General features: G+C 39.0%; 1 protein-coding gene across 7 annotated transcripts in view; it reads left to right on the top strand.

Moving 5' to 3' along the window:
* The first annotated feature begins 3,608 nt into the window (after positions 1 to 3,608).
* Positions 3,609 to 19,515, top strand: part of RGS7 (regulator of G protein signaling 7) — a 246,637-nt gene continuing 230,730 nt past the window's right edge. For 6 of the 7 annotated variants that reach the window (XM_065630605.1, XM_065630608.1, XM_065630607.1 and 3 more), the window contains exon 1: positions 3,627 to 3,704. In XM_065630605.1, the coding sequence (XP_065486677.1) occupies positions 3,627 to 3,704 (78 nt within the window). Of the gene's footprint in view, positions 3,705 to 19,515 lie in introns of all 7 variants that reach the window. The other variant, XM_065630609.1, reaches the window with a different exon arrangement.

The raw sequence follows: 19,515 nt of genomic DNA, 5'->3' as shown, positions 1-19,515 counted from the left end.
GTTTTTTTGGTGGTTTGTTTTTTTTGTTGTTGTGTGTTATTGTTTTGTTTAGTGATTTTTTTTCACTTGGATTAGTAACAAGATGAGGCAGAGTGAGAAAACAAATGTATGACTTTTATTGGAAACTTGCTTATGTTCAATTTTTATGCCCTTTAACACAATTACTATGCTCAGAGTTGAGGGGCAGAACAAATGGAAAGAATATGTGTGCTATCAATATTTTTAATGATTTTTATCCTATCCCTCTTTTGGGATAAAATTGCACTTAAAGCATGCTTTGTGTAGTTTCAATTTTTACTCTCAAAAAGAAATTTAAACACCAGTCTGGTAAATAAGATTGAACTTCTTTTGATCCTACATAACCACAAAGGTATAACTTGTGTTCTTAACAGATCTTGGGAGTCATTTCCCTCGACTTGCAGTGCACATGTCAGTCTCAAATAGTCAAGCCTGTGAGATGTGAACGCCACGGTGCTGCTCATTTAGGACAGCTGTGTGAAAGCTAGGGGAATTATAGCCTGAGATCTTTGTTGCTGGTAGCCATTTCTCAACAGTGAACTGGACTGAATCACAAGGTCTGTTGGAAGATTAGTATTTTGATTCAGATTTCATTGCTTAGCCTCATCAATATGCTATGGTAAGTCACGTGGATTTTAATGGGAAGCAAGTAGTTTCTCAGTTCTCTGTGTATTCTTTAGTTTCATAATTTTCTCTGCTCACTATTTTCACTGTTGATGCTTCTTCACTTTCCTCTTGTGTTGTTGAATTCTTTCACTTGTGCTGATCTCTTTTCCATCTCAAAACTCCAGAATTCTCTCTTGTCCACACCATTGGTTTCGACATTGCCTTTTCCTTGTGACATACTACAGTACTCTCCTCTGTAGAAGTCAACACATAGTGTCTGTCTGCTACAGAGCTCCTTGCCTTTGCTGCCAATATGTCTCATCGGACCGAGTTATTGATTCTTTTTCTATGTTGTCATTTCACCTATTCCTATTAATGTTGCTAATCATCTTTCTTTACTCTGGTGTTCATTCTAGGATCATTATCAAACCTGTGTCTTCCTTTCCTCACCTCTCCAAGAAGTCCAGATCAGCCCTGTCCTTTCTCCTTTATTTTTTTTTTTTGTAGCCATTGTCGCCTTAGTTAATTTATCACATTCTCTGTTAAAGGATCTGAAGGCCTCTGCAAACTTTGGAAGAATAGTTAAAAGTAGTTGCAGTAGCTGATAATGGCAAACTTCTGGCAGGATAGAGTTGATTTGAGTCTCCCTGAGATGTGAGAAAAGTAGAAAAAGTAAGAGTGGAGAATACACAGTATGTATGGAAACCTCTGTGCTTGAATTGTGTGACTTTGCACAGTAGATGAGGACTTCTTTTGCAAGATCATCCTTGTAATAAGAGTTACTGTTTCCAGAAAATACACTTCCAAATGGGACTATCCCAAAGCTTAACCAGTTAAGTATCTTGTGGATGTTGAGTCCTGGGCTTTTCAACCCTTCTGAAAAATCAAAGCATTATTGTCCAAATGTGATGAGGAAGTACGACTTACAGATTTGTTTTTTACTTTTATCATGGTCAGCTCTAGGCTTTCACAAATTAAGCAGTTGCCTGCAACTTAGTAAAACAGCCCTGAGGCCGTCCTGAGGTGTCCTCACAGCTCTTTCCTATCCAGCTGGAACAAACTCATTGCGCTTTCTCCGTTCCACTGCTCACAGAGGTCTGCAGTGCCAACACGGCACAAGCCCTCCCTAGTTCTCACTGAAAAAAAATTACATTAAGCGTCCAGCATAAGGCAGAGGAACAGGCAGATTCCCTGTTGCTGTCGGTAAAGGACTAAGAGGGAGAAGGCGACACACTCTCCCCACCCGTGTCTTTCAGCACCAACTTCCCCCCTTCCTCCCCTATCCCGTTAGCCCACGTTCTCGTCCTGCCCAGCCCTCTAGTCCTGCCTAATCTCGTTTACAAGGGCCGCTGCCAGATCTGCTGGCAGCTGCAGTTTCTTGGCTGCTGTTTTCGGTGAGCGAGCCGAGAGCGCCGAGGAGGAGGAGGGGGGGGCTGCTGTGTGGCGGAGCGGCAGCAGCAGCACCTTTGACGTGCCCGTCCCCCACGTGACGGCCGCTCCATTGCGGGGAGGGAGCTGAGCGGAGCTGCCACCGCTCCGGCAGAGCAGGAGAGCCGCAGCGGCGGCGGCGGCAGCAGCAGCGCCTCCGCCCGCAGTGCGTGTGCGTGTGTGTGTGATGAGCGATCACCGCGTCCCTCCGCCCGCTGCCGGCTGACACCGACCGCGCGGGGCGCGCCAGGAGCAGCAGGAGGAGGCGAGGAGCCGCGGCCACAGCGCAGTGACCTTGGCCCAGGAGGTAAACGAGCCGGGCGGCAGCCGCGCTCCGTGCCGCTCCGCTCCCCCGCCCCGGGCCGCCCTAAAGGGAGGCCGGGGCGCCGCAGTCAGCCGCGCCGGGCGGTGCCGCTGCCGCTGTCCGTGGTGCTGAAACCGCGGGCTCCGCGCCGGGCTCCCTGCCGGGCTCCCCGCCGGGCGAGCCGGTTCTCCCGGCCATTTGGTGCCGGCACGAACGGGCGCTGCGGGGACAGGGCAGGGCGAGCCAGCGCGGCGGACGAGGTGCAGTGAAGCCCGCAGGCGAGAGGTCTGGGGGGCAGGGGAGGGCATTGGAGGGAAGTGTTCGGAGCAGAGCTCAGCCCTCCGGGCTCTCCGCACCCGGTGGTGTGGTCTGTAGATGGAGCACATTCTTACACCTGCGTGCAGAGCCGGAGCTACGGCATGATCTGAGCTCTTGCTTAGTGCAGCTCCCGTGTGACCGGGGGGAGGGCAGGGAGGAGACGGGGCTGGCGACGGAGCCGGTGTTTTGCAGTGAAGTACGATCAAAGTAGGTGAAAGCCACCTGAAAGGTTTTCTGGCTTGTTTCTTCCTTTCCCCTGTCACCTGCTTCCCTCGCCTGGCACATGTGTAAAAGCACACACGTGTCTCTGAATTAAAGAGAAGTATAAAGCGGCTGTTTTGCGCCACCTGAAAGGTTTTCTGGCTTGTTTCTTCCTTTCCCCCGTCACCTGCTTCCCTCGCCTGGCACATGTGTAAAAGCACACACGTGTCTCTGAATTAAAGAGAAGTATAAAGCGGCTGTTTTGCTTTTTGTGCGTTTGAGAGTTGTGGAAGTTGCTATGGCCTGAGACATGAGGAGAGGGCACTGCTGAATAACAGTTACAGGCCGAGTCAGTCCTCCCAAAAGTGTGGTCTGGAAGGTGTGGAGTGGCTTGGTGAAGCCTCTGTAGGGGAGCAAGTGCTCTGTGAGGATGTGTCTTCATGATATGGTGGTTAGTGGTATGTCAGGGAGCTATTTGGAATGGTAATTCGTTAACATCTAAATTAGATTAACATTTTGCATTCATTATTTACAGGCAAAAGAGATTAATGACAGTGAATGGTGAATTAGCAGCTTAGCTCCCATGTAAGTATGTGTTGGAGTAAGAGCATACACTGACTCTGGTAACATGTTGGTAGAAAGTCAGGTCCATTAATCATCAGGGAAGGAAGCAGACCTGAGGCGATGTCTTACTGAAATCACTTTTACCTTTTACAGTGCAACGTTCAAAAGCGGATCAAATTTGTGGGACATGGCACAAGGAAATAATTATGGGCAAAGCAGCAATGGGGTGGCTGATGAGTCCCCAAACATGCTGGTGTACAGAAAGGTAAGCCTTTGTGTTTTCAAAAGCTGAGGAAGGGACTTCAGGTAATGGTGAAGTCCTCAACTCTTCTGCCTAGCAAGTGAGGCCATTATTTTTGCCATTTCGCTCCAGCTTCATGAATAGATGCTGCTGCTGAGCTTTGCATTGAATGGAGCAGTTTGATTTCAGAGCAAGATCACCTGACACTAATTTGGAATAGTTTGTGTCTGTTGACATTTTTGCTGCCTAATGCAGCTTAAATGGCATGTGCAAAATAGACCTATATCCAAGGAATTACTAGTGGCTCTTGTCATGAGAAATGACTGGATATGTTGTTTTAAATGTTCAAATATGCAGACATGTCAACTTTGCATCATGTTCAGAAACAGCTGGGTTTGAATTTGAAATACTTAATGTATTTCATTCACTTGCTGTGTTGATACATGTGATATGTGATGGTCATGATGTGCCAGAGACTGGAATGTGTCTTGAGTTCAAGTGTTTACTTGCAAAATATACTTGTGAAATGAATTCATATCTTTAAAAGCTAAATATTAACTGTGTAATACAATATTTTGTATTTCTGTCTCTGGGCAAAGAATTTCAGAGTGCAGGAAAGTCAGAACCATAAACTTATTTCATATGTGGGGAGAAACTGATTAAAGGTATTACTTATCTGCAATTGCTACATCTTCAAAAAACCACACACATACACTCCAGATATTATCTCTGGGAAGGATTTCTAATGTAGTTATTCTGATGTCATCAATATACAAATTTCCAGACACTGAACTCCAATAGTGGGACTTATTTAGCCACTGTGTTTTCATTTAAGTGACAGTAAATACTTGAGGATTCTGAGATGCATTTGTACCTTCTTTTTAAATAAAGCTTTAATTTCATTTATCAAAAGAGGAATGACAAATTCTTATAATAATGGAGAAAATAACTTTGCTCTCACAAGCTGAAATACATAATTATGCAACTACCTGTTTATTCCTGGAACACAGTACTTTCTAACTTGTTTGTGGTTGTTTCTATTAGGTGGAAAAAAATCAATATTTTTACTTTGTTAGAGGAATTGACTTTTCTTTTTGCAAGTTAACTGTAATAGAAAGCATCCAATATATACTCAGTTTAGTCTTTAAGGTGAACTGAGGTATCACCAGTAATTGCGGTAAGTGTTCTTTTCCCAGAGATTAAATAAATAGACCCAAGTTGAAGTTTGCATGCTTTTTAATATATTTTATTTTTTTAAAATGTGTTGCTGATTTTGGTTATTCATATTTGCTGTTTTGAAAAATTAGTCTCTTTTTACCTAAGTGAATGAATTTATGAACTTAGTTATCCATCTATTTAAGAACGCACATAGAAAAACACAAGGTTACTGTGCCATTAACACAAGTATGTTTTGAAATCCGATTATATGCATGAATTTATATGGGAAAATATGCTGCATATATTAAAAGGAATATACCAAAGCTTATATTGTTTCTTATAGGTTTTTGATCATTCTAAAAAGAATCTTTCCACATTTGTCACCTACTTCCATGCTGAGAAAGAAGTCTTCTCAGCTTATTTAGTACATGGAGGTGGAATATGGAGAAACTGTTTCTCTTGTCATGTGGTGACTTTGTCTGAGGAACTTGTCGAGCTTGTGACCCATTCTATTTAGTGTAACCTCATGCCGAAATTTAACATTGCCACTGAGCAGCCTCCAGATTGAAAGGGAACTGCTGAGGCAAGTGACAGGAATGCTGGTTGGGCAGGGGAAATTTGAAAATGGGGAGTGGGGATAAGACACGAAACCTCAGGTGTACACTCAGCAAATCAAAACATCAGACACCTTTCTAGTTCTCTGTAAATCAGCAGTAAAGGGATGATATCAGTTTGTGTCTTCCCGTATGGCAGCGGCCCTTCTCTTGTTGTTGCTCAAGTGCAAGTCGTGCACTGAGTATTAAACTTCCAAAGAACACTGACTTTCTACAGCATTACCTGCCATACTTATTTTTGTACACGTCAACTTATTTTTGTAGCATGGTGAATCAAAAGATCATATAAAATTGTGCACACTGGTGTTAGAATACAGAGAGAAAACTAAGTAGTCTTTTGGCAGCATTCAAGGAATAGGAAACAGAGGAACAGATAATTTTTTAAAAGTCATGTATCTTCTTTTCTGCAGTATGATATTGCTGTAATCAAATGTGTTATAAATTCTATGTCTAGAATATAAGAGGAGGATATTTAGGTGGAAATCATTTAACTTCAGAATATATAATCTGTGAATATATTTCTTTAATAACAACAACTAAATCACAGGATTCCTTGTAATACGTTTGAAAACACAATACTTCTCTGTCTGTCATTGTGTTGGAAATGAAAGCACTGTGCAGAGTGAACAAAGAACTAGATCTACCAGCTTCATGAAGGACTCTTTTTTTTTTGGCCAACTGGAAAAGTATTAATAGCTGTTAGGAAAAAAAATGTAAATGTGCTGTTGGCTGGCTTTAGAAGGAAACTGGATTTGAAGTCTTATATTTTGAATAATGTTGCTGAAATTCACAAATGCAGAAATGCTTTCTTCTGGTAGTTTATACAACATCAAGACATGGAATAGCACACATTTTGTGATATGTGTACCTACAAGGAATAGATAGGGCATCTCTTAGTACCTGTGTTAACAAAGAGCTAAAATTTGGCCGTGATAAGTGAAGACTATTACTTTTAGGTATAAACCACAATTTCGTAATCTGGTAATTCTGCTAGTTAGTCTAACTTTCAGACACAATCTGACCTAAGTATGTTCTAAACTATATGGAGTTACAGCCCTAGGTTTCCATATCCTGATTCTATCAGGAGCATTTTACAGAAAATTCTATACAGAATGAAGTTCTGGTGTTCACAAATTCAGTATTTAAGCCTTGAATCATTATAGAATCATTATTGCACTTTATGTACATTTCAAAATCTTGACAAAAAAGGCTGTTTTTCTATTTTTTTAAATGTATTTGGTTTGCGATTTGTTACTTTATTGAAGGGTGGAAGAAAGATGATTTATCAAATTCTAATCTAGAGTAATACAGAGTGTAGATAGCTTGTTATTTTCATAGTAGCTTGTATTCATAGACAAAAAGGGTTTCATTGCATTTTGCTTTCAGGTATGATTTTTTTTTTTAAGTCATCTTAGGATAATTAAATATTCAATGCATACATAACTTTGAATTACTTATTTGAATCTCTGATGGAAAAGCCAACAGCACAGATGAATAGTTCCTTATATCATTTTTACATTGCCTTTTAAGATGCTTGTGTCAGTGTTTTAATGCCTTGGGGAATACTTTTTATTTTAATAGAATGTCAGCTGCATTATTCTTTTTGGCTATCAGCCTAATTATAAAGTAATGACATGTGACACATTGTTGGTACTGACATGCCTTAGAAAAAGTCCTGAATTTTTCTGCTGATAGCCTGAGGCAAACATGAAAAATGTAAAACCCCTGCTTTTACTTCCTCTTCAACAGAGTTCATTCCAGTCAGCAATTAAAAGAGACAAGACACCAGAATCCACAGAATTTTAACATCACAAGTTGCTCATACAGAAATCTTGGATTTCAGCAGCACTAAGTTACTGCCGCAAGCTAGGTCTTAAAGAAGAAACTTGAGATGTAATATAAAGCCCATATAGTGCAGCTTTTCAAAGTTTCAGGGCCTGATTTGTTTTTTTAATGTAATGCATGGCACAAATAATTAAAAGAATAAGAGTTGTCTTTGAAGAACTTCCATTTTAGACCTATTGCTAGTCCTTCTAAACTGTTGTTTGTCTTTCTGGTCTGCGCTTTGCTTACTTTTTTAGTCAAACATATGCTGTAAGGATGAGGAGTTCTAATTTGTAAGTTTAATGGTTATTGTATTGCTGTCTGAAATAGCTTCATTTGAGAGATCATAGCTTTATTTTGTAGCAATAAGATTAGCCTTGTCTGAATAGTAATATTCTTGTGACCGAGACTTTGATTCTCTACCTTGATCACTGCCCTGAATGTTAAGATAGATTTTGCCAAAGTCGATTAGAATTACTAGCAGTCGGGGCTTTCAATGCTGTGATGAAGATAATGAGGTGTTTGTTCTGTTCTTGTGACAATTGTTGAAGGTCATATATGCCAGTACTCATGTATAGCAAGGGCTGAATTTGTAATCTCAAACTACTACTTAGTTTAGCGTGATCTGACGTTCTTCATAAAAACTATGTCTCCAAAGTGTGATGCTTGGCAAATGCTGTTGTAAAGGAGCAGTAGCTGTGCAGTGACAACATTTGAGGAAATAATGACCACCATCTTCTAATAACCATTCTCCTCTGCTTATACCAGAGATGACTTCCAGTGTAGTGTGCTGATAATACTGCGTTCTTATGTGGCTTTTATCAACTGCTCCCTTAAAAAAGATCATTGGAAGAAAACGATATTACAGATAACCGTATTCCTTAGAACCTGTGAGGCTAAGTAATGACGTGGTAGGTGGGAGTTTTCCAAATGCTGTCATTTACTTTGATAAGGGAAGAATTAGTCTGCTAGTATGCATTTCTGAATATGCTATCACAACCTATGGAGGCATCTTGCTCCCAGTGTAAACTACTGTAGTTTGTTACTACATTGCAAATGCCAGGGTACTCCACGGTACTAGAGATAAGTGTGTGGTGTTTTTTGGTGTTTGTTTTTTTGTTTGTTTGGGTGGGTGTTGTGGGGTTTTTTTGTTTGTTTTTTGTGGGTTTTTTTTGTTTTTCTTCTCTAATTAAATTACAGTATAGCTCTACATTGTGCAATTTCTTCTTCTGAGAAGAAGAGTGGTCCTGTTGCTGTTTGTGTGAATCTTGGATGCCAGTCTTGGTTTTATTCCAATGCTCATCATTATGGAATTGATGGAGAAAGGTCCATATATGTGGACCTCAGGAATTCCAGCTGTAGGAAGAACAGAATTTGTCTCCCTATTCAGTATAAGTGTTATAAAGGTCGTGTTGTAGTTCTCAAGTCTATTACAGAGGTAATATTTAGAGGGCAGGAACTTAATACTGAAGGACAGAATAGTTGCTAGGTGCTGTGGAGTGCCTTTCATGTGTTGAGACTGGATGTGTCCCTGTATTCTCTCACCCTCATGTTTTGTATCTCCCCCTTGTGCAGTGATTTATATTGATGTTGTATCCTCTCCTGGAATGACTAGTGTTAGTACCAGCTGTAGCGTGTATGTTTTGGTATCATTTGTGATGAGCAGTATAAAGGATTTGACTGTCTTCACAACTGTACAGAACCACTGAAAATGCCGAGGAAACTTGATTAAAAATATGTCTACCTGAGTCTGCAGGTGGCTAGATCTGTGGGACGCACACCTGCCCTGTATATTTGCTTTGGTGATTCCTGCTGGTGTTTTCCATCTCTTCTGTTCTCTTCCTTCCACTAGGTGTAGAAATGTATCAAGTGATACTGCAGTGAGAGGTTTACTGCTGCTTACTGTTCTGAGCTTGATGTGCTTGGATCACTGGCATTACTGTCAAATGCAAAAGCCCCACAGAATTCTGTGCCACCTTGTTACTTCCTCTCTCCATCCCACATGTGCCACCTGAAAACTGTATGTGCCTGTTTTGATTGTGCAGTGTCATTTTCAGTTTCTCTGCTTCTTTCTTTTGAAGCAGTCTACATTTGTAGCTATGGAAACAATGACGCTATTGATAGTGACGTGCAATATGGAGTCAGAAATTGTTTGTTTTAGGGTTTTGAGTTTTGTTTTGTTTTACTTCAGACTTAGAACATTCTTTGCAGACTGCAGGAACTTCAATAGTAACCTCTATCATATGATAACGTTTGACAGATTCCCACCAAAGCTGATATAATAACTATAATGAGGCCATATTAAAATACTTATATGTAAATACAACTTGTTAAATTGTGGCTGTTTTCCCAGCCCAGGAATCACAGGCCAACTGAAGCAAGTTGTAATTCTTAGTAGAGTAAGCACTACACCAGCTTCTTAAAATCAGTCTGTAAAAGCTGCTAAAAGAGAAGAATTTGGGCTTCTGAAGTCCATCTACAAATCTAAATCCCAGGTCATGCCTAGAAAGAACAGAATGAAGTCACCAGCAGAATATGTTTAATCATTTTTTGCGTGTTATAAAACTTTTCTAACAAAGTGTTGGGGAAAAGTAGAGACTGCAGATATACAATAATGTAGAGTATGAACAATAACTGCTTTTCAACTATCTCTCTAAAAAAAAAAAAAACTTACAAAAGAGATGCACATAATTATTCGCTGTGTTACAGATGGGTAAACTGAGGCATGACTGATATATAAGAGCAGTGGTAAAGCTAAAAATCCTTTTTTTTTTTTTTTTTTTGTAAAATAGAGGAAACTGTTTTCTACAGAAGAGGGGACCCTTAGGGCTTAGCTTGCAAAATACTACCTGGGATGGCTTTTTTTTTTTTTTTTTAATGGAAAGGGAGTAGGTTGAAAGGGGAAGAAGTTGGAAATGCAGAAGTATACCTTTTGTCAACTTTTATCAAGGCAAGAAAAGTCTGGATTTTAATAATGGTGTTATGAACTATAGAAACATGAATAAGGGAAGAAAACTTTGAGGGTGGGATTAGTAGGAGGAGGGGATCGACAACTTTCGAAAAACATCTTCAAATGAAACTTTGAGATGATGATGCAGTGAAGAAAACGTACATGTACAATTTTCCATGGCGAAGGCATCAGCTGATATTTTTTATTTTGGTTTTGATTGCCATCAGCTATAAAAGTTGTAGATAAAAAAGGTTGAGCTAGTTATTAATGTGTTGGTTATAAGAATGACTGGAATAAGCTTGTCTCGGAAGCCACAGGGGATGTTAGGCCTTGGAGCTGGACTGTCTGAGGAGCAGAGTTGGGAACTGTATCTTCATCTGGAAAGTGACAAATGCCTGGAGTTAGCAAAGCCCAAAAACCAGAGCTGTAGGAACAGGTATAGGAGCATTTCATAAAGCCATTGTAACTGTCAAGGAAGCATTTACTAGGCGACATACAGACTTCTTAACTGACAGGGATGGGAGCTTGGCATTTGGACTATTTAGCCTTCTAAAATTTGAGGACTCTTTTGTGCTCCTGTGTGTATATAACTAGAGGTGACACTGTAGTATATATTTTATCTGTATTTTTCCAATGAAGATGCCTATTTTTCAAGGTTTTTGTAATTATGCTGTTTCTACTCAATTGAGGACATCTTTGATAGCCATTAAATGAAATTTGAAGTGTATTAGATCCACACCGTAATTCAAATAAGAAATCCTTTTGGAGAAGTCTCTAAGAATGTATCATGTTGTCTTAATATCAAAGATGTGCTGGCTTAATTCTGAAAAACCTTAAGCAACAGCCAAGTAGACCCCGAGGACCATCCAGACAGAAATTTATCCATCACTGTGAAATCATCATTCTTCGGGCATTCTTGTACCAATTTTACCTAAAACAGGTAAAACAGGAATTCTGAAACTGTGTTAACTCTTCTCCATCACTTCTGCTGTAGTTGTGTGTTTTCTTTCTCCTTCCTTTGATCAGTGCTGAACCCTGTTTGACTAACATAGTGTGAAATTCTGGGGAGGAAGGATTGTGCCACAGAGGAAGATGTAGCATACACAGAGGATCTCATCACAGGGCAGTTCAGATGGATGAGGATTATCTAGCTGAAAGTGAAAATTGCTCCCTATAACAGCAACATTTTTTTTTTCTTTCTGTTCCAGTTAGTCTTGATGACGTAGATGGTTGTATAATGTGAATGTACATGTAGGTACATGCATGTGCACTTATAGTATTTCAGTCGTCTAATATAACAAACAGATTGGGAGTTATAAATATCCTCTCAGCAGTCCAGGATCCTGCTGCTGTGGGACAAGCAGTGGCAGTGGGGTGAGTCTGTTTTTGTGATAGATTCTGTGAGGTCAGGAATCTTACTGGCATGCTGCTTTTGTTGCCATTATGTCTTTGTGACCTTCTTCTTTGTTGATTAAATGGCAATCCACATGAAAAAGAAAATACATAAACAGCCCCCGTGGAATTTATTTTCGAAGGAATATTATGCCAGCCAAGCCCACTTTTATTGTAATCTGATTATTGATTCATAATTGATCATAGCTGAATAAACACGAACGGAAAGCTTGTGCTGGAGCACATTTAGATATATAATAGTTTTAGACAATATCTCATGCATGTGATGCAGCACTATTCTACTTTATCTTCCACGTTGTAAAAATGAATTGCACTGAAGTATTTAAAATAGCTGTTATTTAAAAGCATCCTAAATTCTGATGGAAAACCACAGTTTTTCTGATCTACTTTTATATCAGGATGAATAAGCAGTTTACTGAATGCCTTTTGAAAGAAAGACATATTAGTGCTTCTTGACACCTACACTTTTCTGAACTACAGACTTTAAGAGGTATTCATCTTCTGTGAGGTAAATTCTGCCCTCAGATGTAGATTCACAGCATCTCTTGATATCAGCAGAAGTCATACAATTGCATTTGATATAGAATCAATATCAACAAGAAGAAGGACAAAGATTAATACTAAACCCTCAAAATTGTAATATACCTGCCTCAAGCTTGTGCAATAAAATTCTCTTTATGTTGTATGCTTTTGACTATATGGAGGAGAAAATATAGAATGTTTTGTGACTCTACCACAAAATCCCTGATGTTGGCATGTTTAATGCTGCAGACATGTGTGATCTGGAGAAGTTGTTCAACATTGTTAAACAGGATGACTTGTTAGTGGCAAATGGAAAACTTAGTGTATGAATAATGCTATCATACAAGGCTATAACAAGATTTCTGTATGGCTTGAGTAGTTTATTTTAGCTGTATCATCTGTAAAACAGGTGGTCTGCAGTATAATTAAACTCATCTTAGTGAAATTCCATGAAGATCAACTGTTTACTTTGTACAGAGCACATAAAATTTATCAAAGTACTACATTGCACTGTAAAGTACTACAGTAATAAGAATGCAGTTTTATACAATTAGAATACTATAAATGACAAATTTTCTAACCAGCTGCTCACAGTATTGCTAGCTTTCAAATATCGCAGTTTTTAAAGAGTTACTAAGCAACCACAAATCTCATTCAAGTCACTAGGATCTAAAGTTTTTTAGTATCTTTTCATAAATCCCATCTGTTACTCTGTGAAATCATCACAGTACCTGAATAAAATATTTAGATTCTGGCTCCTGTGGCCTGGAGGGAACACCAGTATCCATCAGAGGAGAAGAGCCATATTAGTGCCTAGTATGGCTAATACATCAGTTTGGTTTCCAAGAGAAGGGAGAAATGCCTTTGGCTTGTTTAAAACAGGGATAAATGATATAGTGCTCTACCTGTGCTCATTTCTTAAAAACCTGTAGTAGGAGAACAGTATCTCTTCTATGGGAAAAATATTTTCAAAGTTCAAGCAGCTCCTGAAGCTCTTAGGTTCATTTATAGCAGAAAAAGTAGTTCTGATTTTGCTTTCTCTTTACTATCAACTCCACTTCTATAGCATTACTTTCAGATGCTGAACTTCATATTCAGCTGTTTACTAAACACACTGTCCTGTTCTTCTATTGAGGTAGTGTTTGTGTGTCATTTTGAGGTACATCCACAAGAAAAGTATGTGGACATATGTTCTATTACATAACTGCGTTTGTATTTATCTCTGTTGTTTCTATATGTAGCTGTCATGCCATTAACATTTCAACAGAAACTTTGGTACATATTTGGTCAAGCAGGCTATCACCAATGCTATTCTCTCAGGGATTCTTTTGGTTTACTTTTTTTGTTGTTGTTGAGAAATTCAGGGCTAACTTTGATTCCAGGACACTGGAATTGAAAATCCTTTCTAGTTCCTTTTTCTAGTGTTTAGGAGCTCTCATATCAAACTAGGGAAAATAAAACATGCTGTACAGGTATCAGTGTGTAACTGTGAATTACTTCTGGAGGTTCTACCTTTCCTTCTAATTCACTGATGTCCGTTATCTAAATGAAGACAAACATAGATGCTGAGGTGTCAGTTTATGTTGTCTGGAAGGCTGTTAGCACAGGACTTTGACTTGCCATCCTTGTTTTCTTTAAAATGCATTGAAGAACTCTGCTTCTTGCTCCCTTTTCCAACAGGAACTCTACCCTTTGTGGCCAGTGAAATAGTTTCTTTAAGTAGATATAATTTTATGGGGCTAATTCCTGGTCACTCTCTGTGATACTAAAGGACATGGAGTAGGTTCAAGGAGGAAACACTGCATGTGAGGCACTGAAAGATATTTAGCATCATGTCATTCTGTCAATTGCAATATGTTTGACTTCATGTGAGGTGTTCCACCAATTTCTCTGTCTGGCGAATATAGCCAGATAGGCAAGAGTGAAGGAGACCACAAAGATTGTGCGGGTGCTTCTGGACATGGTGCCATAGGTTGCCTAAGTGGTGCCCTTCCCCCTGAGCAAGGAACAAAGCTCCCGAAGGGATGCTGAGGGGGATTCTCTTGAGGAGGGAATGAATACTGGTCTCAGAAACTGTCTTCCATGCTAGATGTTGATGTTCGCGTCCCGGTCAAATTGTTGATCAAGTATTTTGATGGTGGTTTTAGTTAATTGATACTTGTTCTGCAGTTTCCTGGGTGCCTCTACTGCTGTCATGTGTCCATCAGCCAGCCAAAATATTGCTGTTTGTTGCCTGCACTTGTGATACACACAGGAGGCTGTTTGGATTAGCATTCTGTTTGCAAACTGAAAAGGTAATTTCTGTGCATAAAATTTAAAATTTAAGTGTAAAAGAAGAGTTGGCAAAGTGATTTGAGGAGACTAATCAGAAGAGGCTGAGACTAGATAATTTCTGGTTTTCCCCTCAATGCACTGAGTGATTTTTGCATCACCTTCAGAATAGTATTTGAGGATCACCAAAATGGAAGTGAAGCTTGCTACAAATTCAGTTGTTCACATGATTTGATCCAAATGTCAGTGGTTTTGTTCTTTGTTATCTTGACAGGCCTTAGCAAAAGGAAACACGTTCCTGCATGTTCTCACTTTTCTCACTTATTCCACCTTTTTGACCTTTTCATATAATCCATATAGATATGGCTGACATGAAAATATTAGCATCAATTTAAGTTTTAGCCATATTGTTGGCTTCAGTTTAGTATTTTTGTCCTATTCTTTTTACAAGATATCTTGAATAGTACTTATAAGATGAACTACTGACATGCTTACGTATTTACCAGTTAGACTTCAGAATGTTACTAGAAATGTTCAGTGTGCTGGGTTAATGCATTGTTTGCTGTCCTTGGGACAGGTGCTTTCTTGAACATTTGAAGCATGTAGTAGATGCATTTTCTCGCCCCCCCCCCCCCCCTTTTTTTTTTAAGCTAAGTGTTCTTTCCTATTTACCTTGTAGAACTAGAGATAAAACTTGACTGTATTTATGTAACCCTAAGCACAGAGTAACTGCTGTTCTCACTCTGGTTATTAAGGTTAATTGCTTGAAAAGCAGTACCACATGGTTCCTGCACCAGTGAAATGCTAACAGAAGTTCTTATGTGGTTGTGTCCTGGTGGTAGTGTGCTGGAGGTGTGAATTCCAGCTTTCTTCCACTGAAGTAGTGGGCTTGGCAGTGCCAGGTTTATGGTTGGGCTTGATCTTAAAGGTCTTTTCCAACCTAAATGATTCTGTGATTCTATGTAGGCTATACTGTAGAATCCATTAGATGAAAACTTTTGTTTATATTCCCTTCAAAACAAGTAAATGTCATGATGACTTTTGAATGAATTGCCCTTCTACAAGCTAAATTAGTTTTCATAATTGACATATCAATTGTAACATTAACCATTAACGCAGTAAATGACTTCTGACAAGAGAGAGTAAATGAGATAATAGTCATTAGCCAGTGTGACACCTTTTTCCTGAAGGAAAAAATGGATGGTACCTTGAGGATATAATCTGCGTTAGAACATAGTGGAAAAGCAGTGTCAGATAGCATGTTATACTGAAATGCAACTGTAGCTATAGCTTTTGCTAATACTAGGATGATTTGTGATGAGTGGTCTGGTACATTACTCTTCTAATCTGCCAGATCTCAGCTGATTGCCTCCCTTTAAGACTGAATGCGATCATGCAGAGGGACACTCTGAGTGTGGGAGAAGGAAGGTTACGTCTAGGTTGTGCTGCTGAATAGTTTTGAATAAATCACTCCATATCAAGCAAGATGGAAGGCATACAGGCACTTTGTGCTTAAGTCCTTAGGATGCAGAGAAGTAAGAGAGAGGCATTATTTTACATAATACGTGAAGCAGCATTTATCTTAAAAATAAACAATCCCTCCCCATTTCTCTGAGTAGGAAGATTGGAACCGCAGAAACTCTTCATTTGTGCAGTGCTGTAAAAACTGTAAATTCCTTATGGCTGACAAATTTTTTTAATGTTACCATAACTCCTTGCTTAAAGGCAAGGAGTGTATCTAAAATCAAGTATTGCATTTAGAAAATAGGGCAGTGGGAACATCGATATGAATTGTAGTTCTGCTGTCCTGTTTGACAAAGTGGTAGTAATTTTATGTCTCTGTTTCCCATTTGTGATTCAGAGATAATTCAGATGGATTATTAAAAGACACTGAAGATAAGATTAATTATCTTTTTGGACAGTGTATAGTATAGTGATGGTAGTATTGCAATAACAAATATTGCCATATTTTTCCAAAACACCCTTTTTCCAGTTGTTTTTGACAAGTCCCCTGTGATTCATTGCAAATCTAACCTTTGACTTTCTGACTAACAGATCCTGTGTCCTTTTTGTGTAAGGTTTCATCAGCCTGAAGAACTCTGACTCCCAGTGAGGTGTTAAGTGGAGATATAGTGGCTAAATCTCCACATGACATGCTGGTAATATACTTCCTAGAGTCATTGCTGTTTCTTTACCTGCTTCAAATTCTTCTGTGAGTGATGATGGAGAGAAAGGAGATGTACATGACCTACAGTACAGGCCCATCTGTGAAGACCAGATGGCATCTGTAACAGTTTTTCCAATGATTTGGTTATTTTCCCTTCCATTTCCTGTAAATTGTCTAGGGGAAAATCATGTGCTGAAGCAAGCAAGAATAATTGAAGTGCTGACCTTTATTGACAGAATGGCATTTTGTGTTTTCTAACCACCACAGCTTGATTTCACTTCTGTAATGCCTATAAATGCTGTGTTTGAAATAATAAGTAATTCTATGGAATCCAAACACAGGTTTTTTTCATGCCACTAGAAGAACAGAGGGTATCTCTAACTGAAGCCATGTGTGGGAGCCATGCTTGTGAGATTTTGCTTTCCAGCAATTTAAAACTAGTCAGAATGCTGAATAAGTGTTATGGCAAGTGTAACTAAAGGGACATTAATCCACACTATATTTTCTCCAGGCTTTAATTTCTGTAACAGATACTGTGATTGTACCTCTCAGCAATATATCCTAACATTCACTATGCTGAAGCAGAAAGTTCAGTCTTTCAATCTGCATTCATATGGATAGCGAGAGTTTAATATGAGCAGTGAGTGGACCTGCAAAACAATCGGCTTATTTGTTTCTTTTGCTTGCCTGGTTGTGTGATGGTGGTGGTGGTGTTGCTTTTTTGTGTGTGTGTGCTTTCCGCGCCCCCTCCCCCCCCCCACTAAGGCTGATACTATTGGCATCTGTGCTATCACCAGCAGGGTGTAATTCCCCAAACTGTGTGTGTATGTGTCCCCATGTTTGCAGCTGGTAATCTAGCTATGCCTAAATTTTCTCACCAAGCTTAATCAGTGTGGTCCTCTGTTTTAGTATTACTTTTTACATCCATACATAGAAATGTTTTGCCTTTAAGCGAAGAGAGAGAATCATGTAGAGGAAAGACTATGCTATTGAAAGAGCAGTTTCTCTATAGAACTACATCATCAGGTTTTGGCATTTAATAACTCTTATTACCTAGCCAGGTCCCTTTTTCGTGTAATATTTTGTTGAAGAGATTCAAATACATTCTAACTTTTGACAAGTATTACTTCTGAACTAGCAGCTCTCGTATGTTCCTTCTTGAAACTGTACAACATTTCTTTTTTGAAGTCTCTCTTCATTTATCTCTTCTGCTATCGGAACTTTGTGCTCTGGAATGATTAGCTTTGTGAATGGTATAAAATATTTCCCTCACTTTGGATTAGTGTCCAGTTTCTTTTCCACTTTTCATAAACTTTTGTCAAGTGACATTAGAAGAACCTTAGTATGTCACTTCTAAAATCCATTATACTAAACAAATTTATTTGACAAAACCATCTTTGCCTCTCAGAAGCTGTGAGGTTTTTTATTATAAATGGCAACTCTGGAATTGTAACACTAGAATAAATATCACTTTAAATTGTTTTGTTAGAATGTGGCTGTCTGCTAATGAGGTTGAGTCATGGTCCTAGACAGTGCATGATTTTAAGTCTGATGCCATGTTGGGTTTTGTGCTGTTTCTGGTTGTGTCCAAGGGAGGCATATGACAAATTACAGTTTGAGACTGACCAAGCTTTTCCTTCTGCAATTACAAAAACTTTTTTCTGAGCCATCATACATTTGTTTTTGCATCTTTAGTTCAATTTTCACTGCTTCAGTTCAGTATGGAAGTTTAATAAAAACCGTTTGTTAGAATAATTTTATAGCATTGAGATGTTAGCCAAGTTCCCTGAGTGAGGAACCAAACTAAACACCCCATGCAGTTTGTGAGGACTAAAGAAATGCACCTTATATGCAGAGCCAAGATCTTAGTTTAATTGAGGTATTAGCAGTCTAATCAGAGTTGTTATTTATCCAGTTATTATAGAATACTCCACACAGATAGACACTCACATGTATATCCTTAATTATCCAATTATTACTAATTCTAAGTATTAGTATAGTTAAAACCGATATACATGAACTGTTTAGTTTCTGTTTCTCTCTCTGCTGTTAGGGTCCTAGGGTCAATAGTGCGAAGTTATCTTCTAGAAGGATGGTTCAGGATTATATCTGCATCCTGATGGAAGGAGTATGATGCTGATAACTGGGTATTTCTTCCTTGTTGCTCTTGGATCTGCTTGTTTTTATTGTTTTGTGTTTGCTAACACAGCCATCTTGCTTGGTCGTTCTTTGTTTCGCCCCAAGTTCCATTTCATATCTGAGTTTTACTGTAAATGGTGTGTTTTACCCAGCTCCCAAGGTTGCATTCCTTTACCAGGTGATATATGATTGGTATTTTCAGCCTTGTAGGCCAAGTGTCTTTCCGTGCCAGTACTGTCAAAAGTCTCTACTATCATCTGTTGCTTGAGCTTTTGGGGGCTTCTGTTACAAATCCCTGTCTTTCTTCAACAGCCTTCAAGCTTCTTTAACATAAGAAATATCCTCTTCATCCCCTGGTATTAGGGTAATTTTATTTTTATTTTTTTATTTTTTACAAAACAAATGATCCAGTAGAAAATCTGTGTATTTACAGATACATATAGATATCATGTTTTGGAGAGTACTTATGGTTAATTTTGCTGGTATGTTACCAAAATGACCTTATAAAAGTTTTCACAGTAAAAGATGAATTAGTCTGGTTGTAGATATGACTCTATTTAAAGCTTACTAAGGAGAGAGCCACAAGATTTGTCTTATAGATCTTATATAGTCTGCAATCTGTGGACTACAGCATACCAGTAAAACAGAGGTCAATATAACAGGTCAGATCTGCCGAAGCAGTAATTCTGTCCGTGGCTGTGATCCAAAATAGCCACTTGTACAGACTGAGACTGTTGGTGAGCATAATCTAAGAGGCCCCATTAAAAACCATGGCCT

This window comes from Caloenas nicobarica, chromosome 3 (genome assembly GCF_036013445.1).
Source record: "Caloenas nicobarica isolate bCalNic1 chromosome 3, bCalNic1.hap1, whole genome shotgun sequence".
In the NCBI taxonomy this organism is placed as follows: domain Eukaryota; kingdom Metazoa; phylum Chordata; class Aves; order Columbiformes; family Columbidae; genus Caloenas; species Caloenas nicobarica.
The sequence above is the reverse complement of the archived record's forward strand: the minus strand, read 5'-3'. Positions and strand labels throughout refer to the sequence as shown.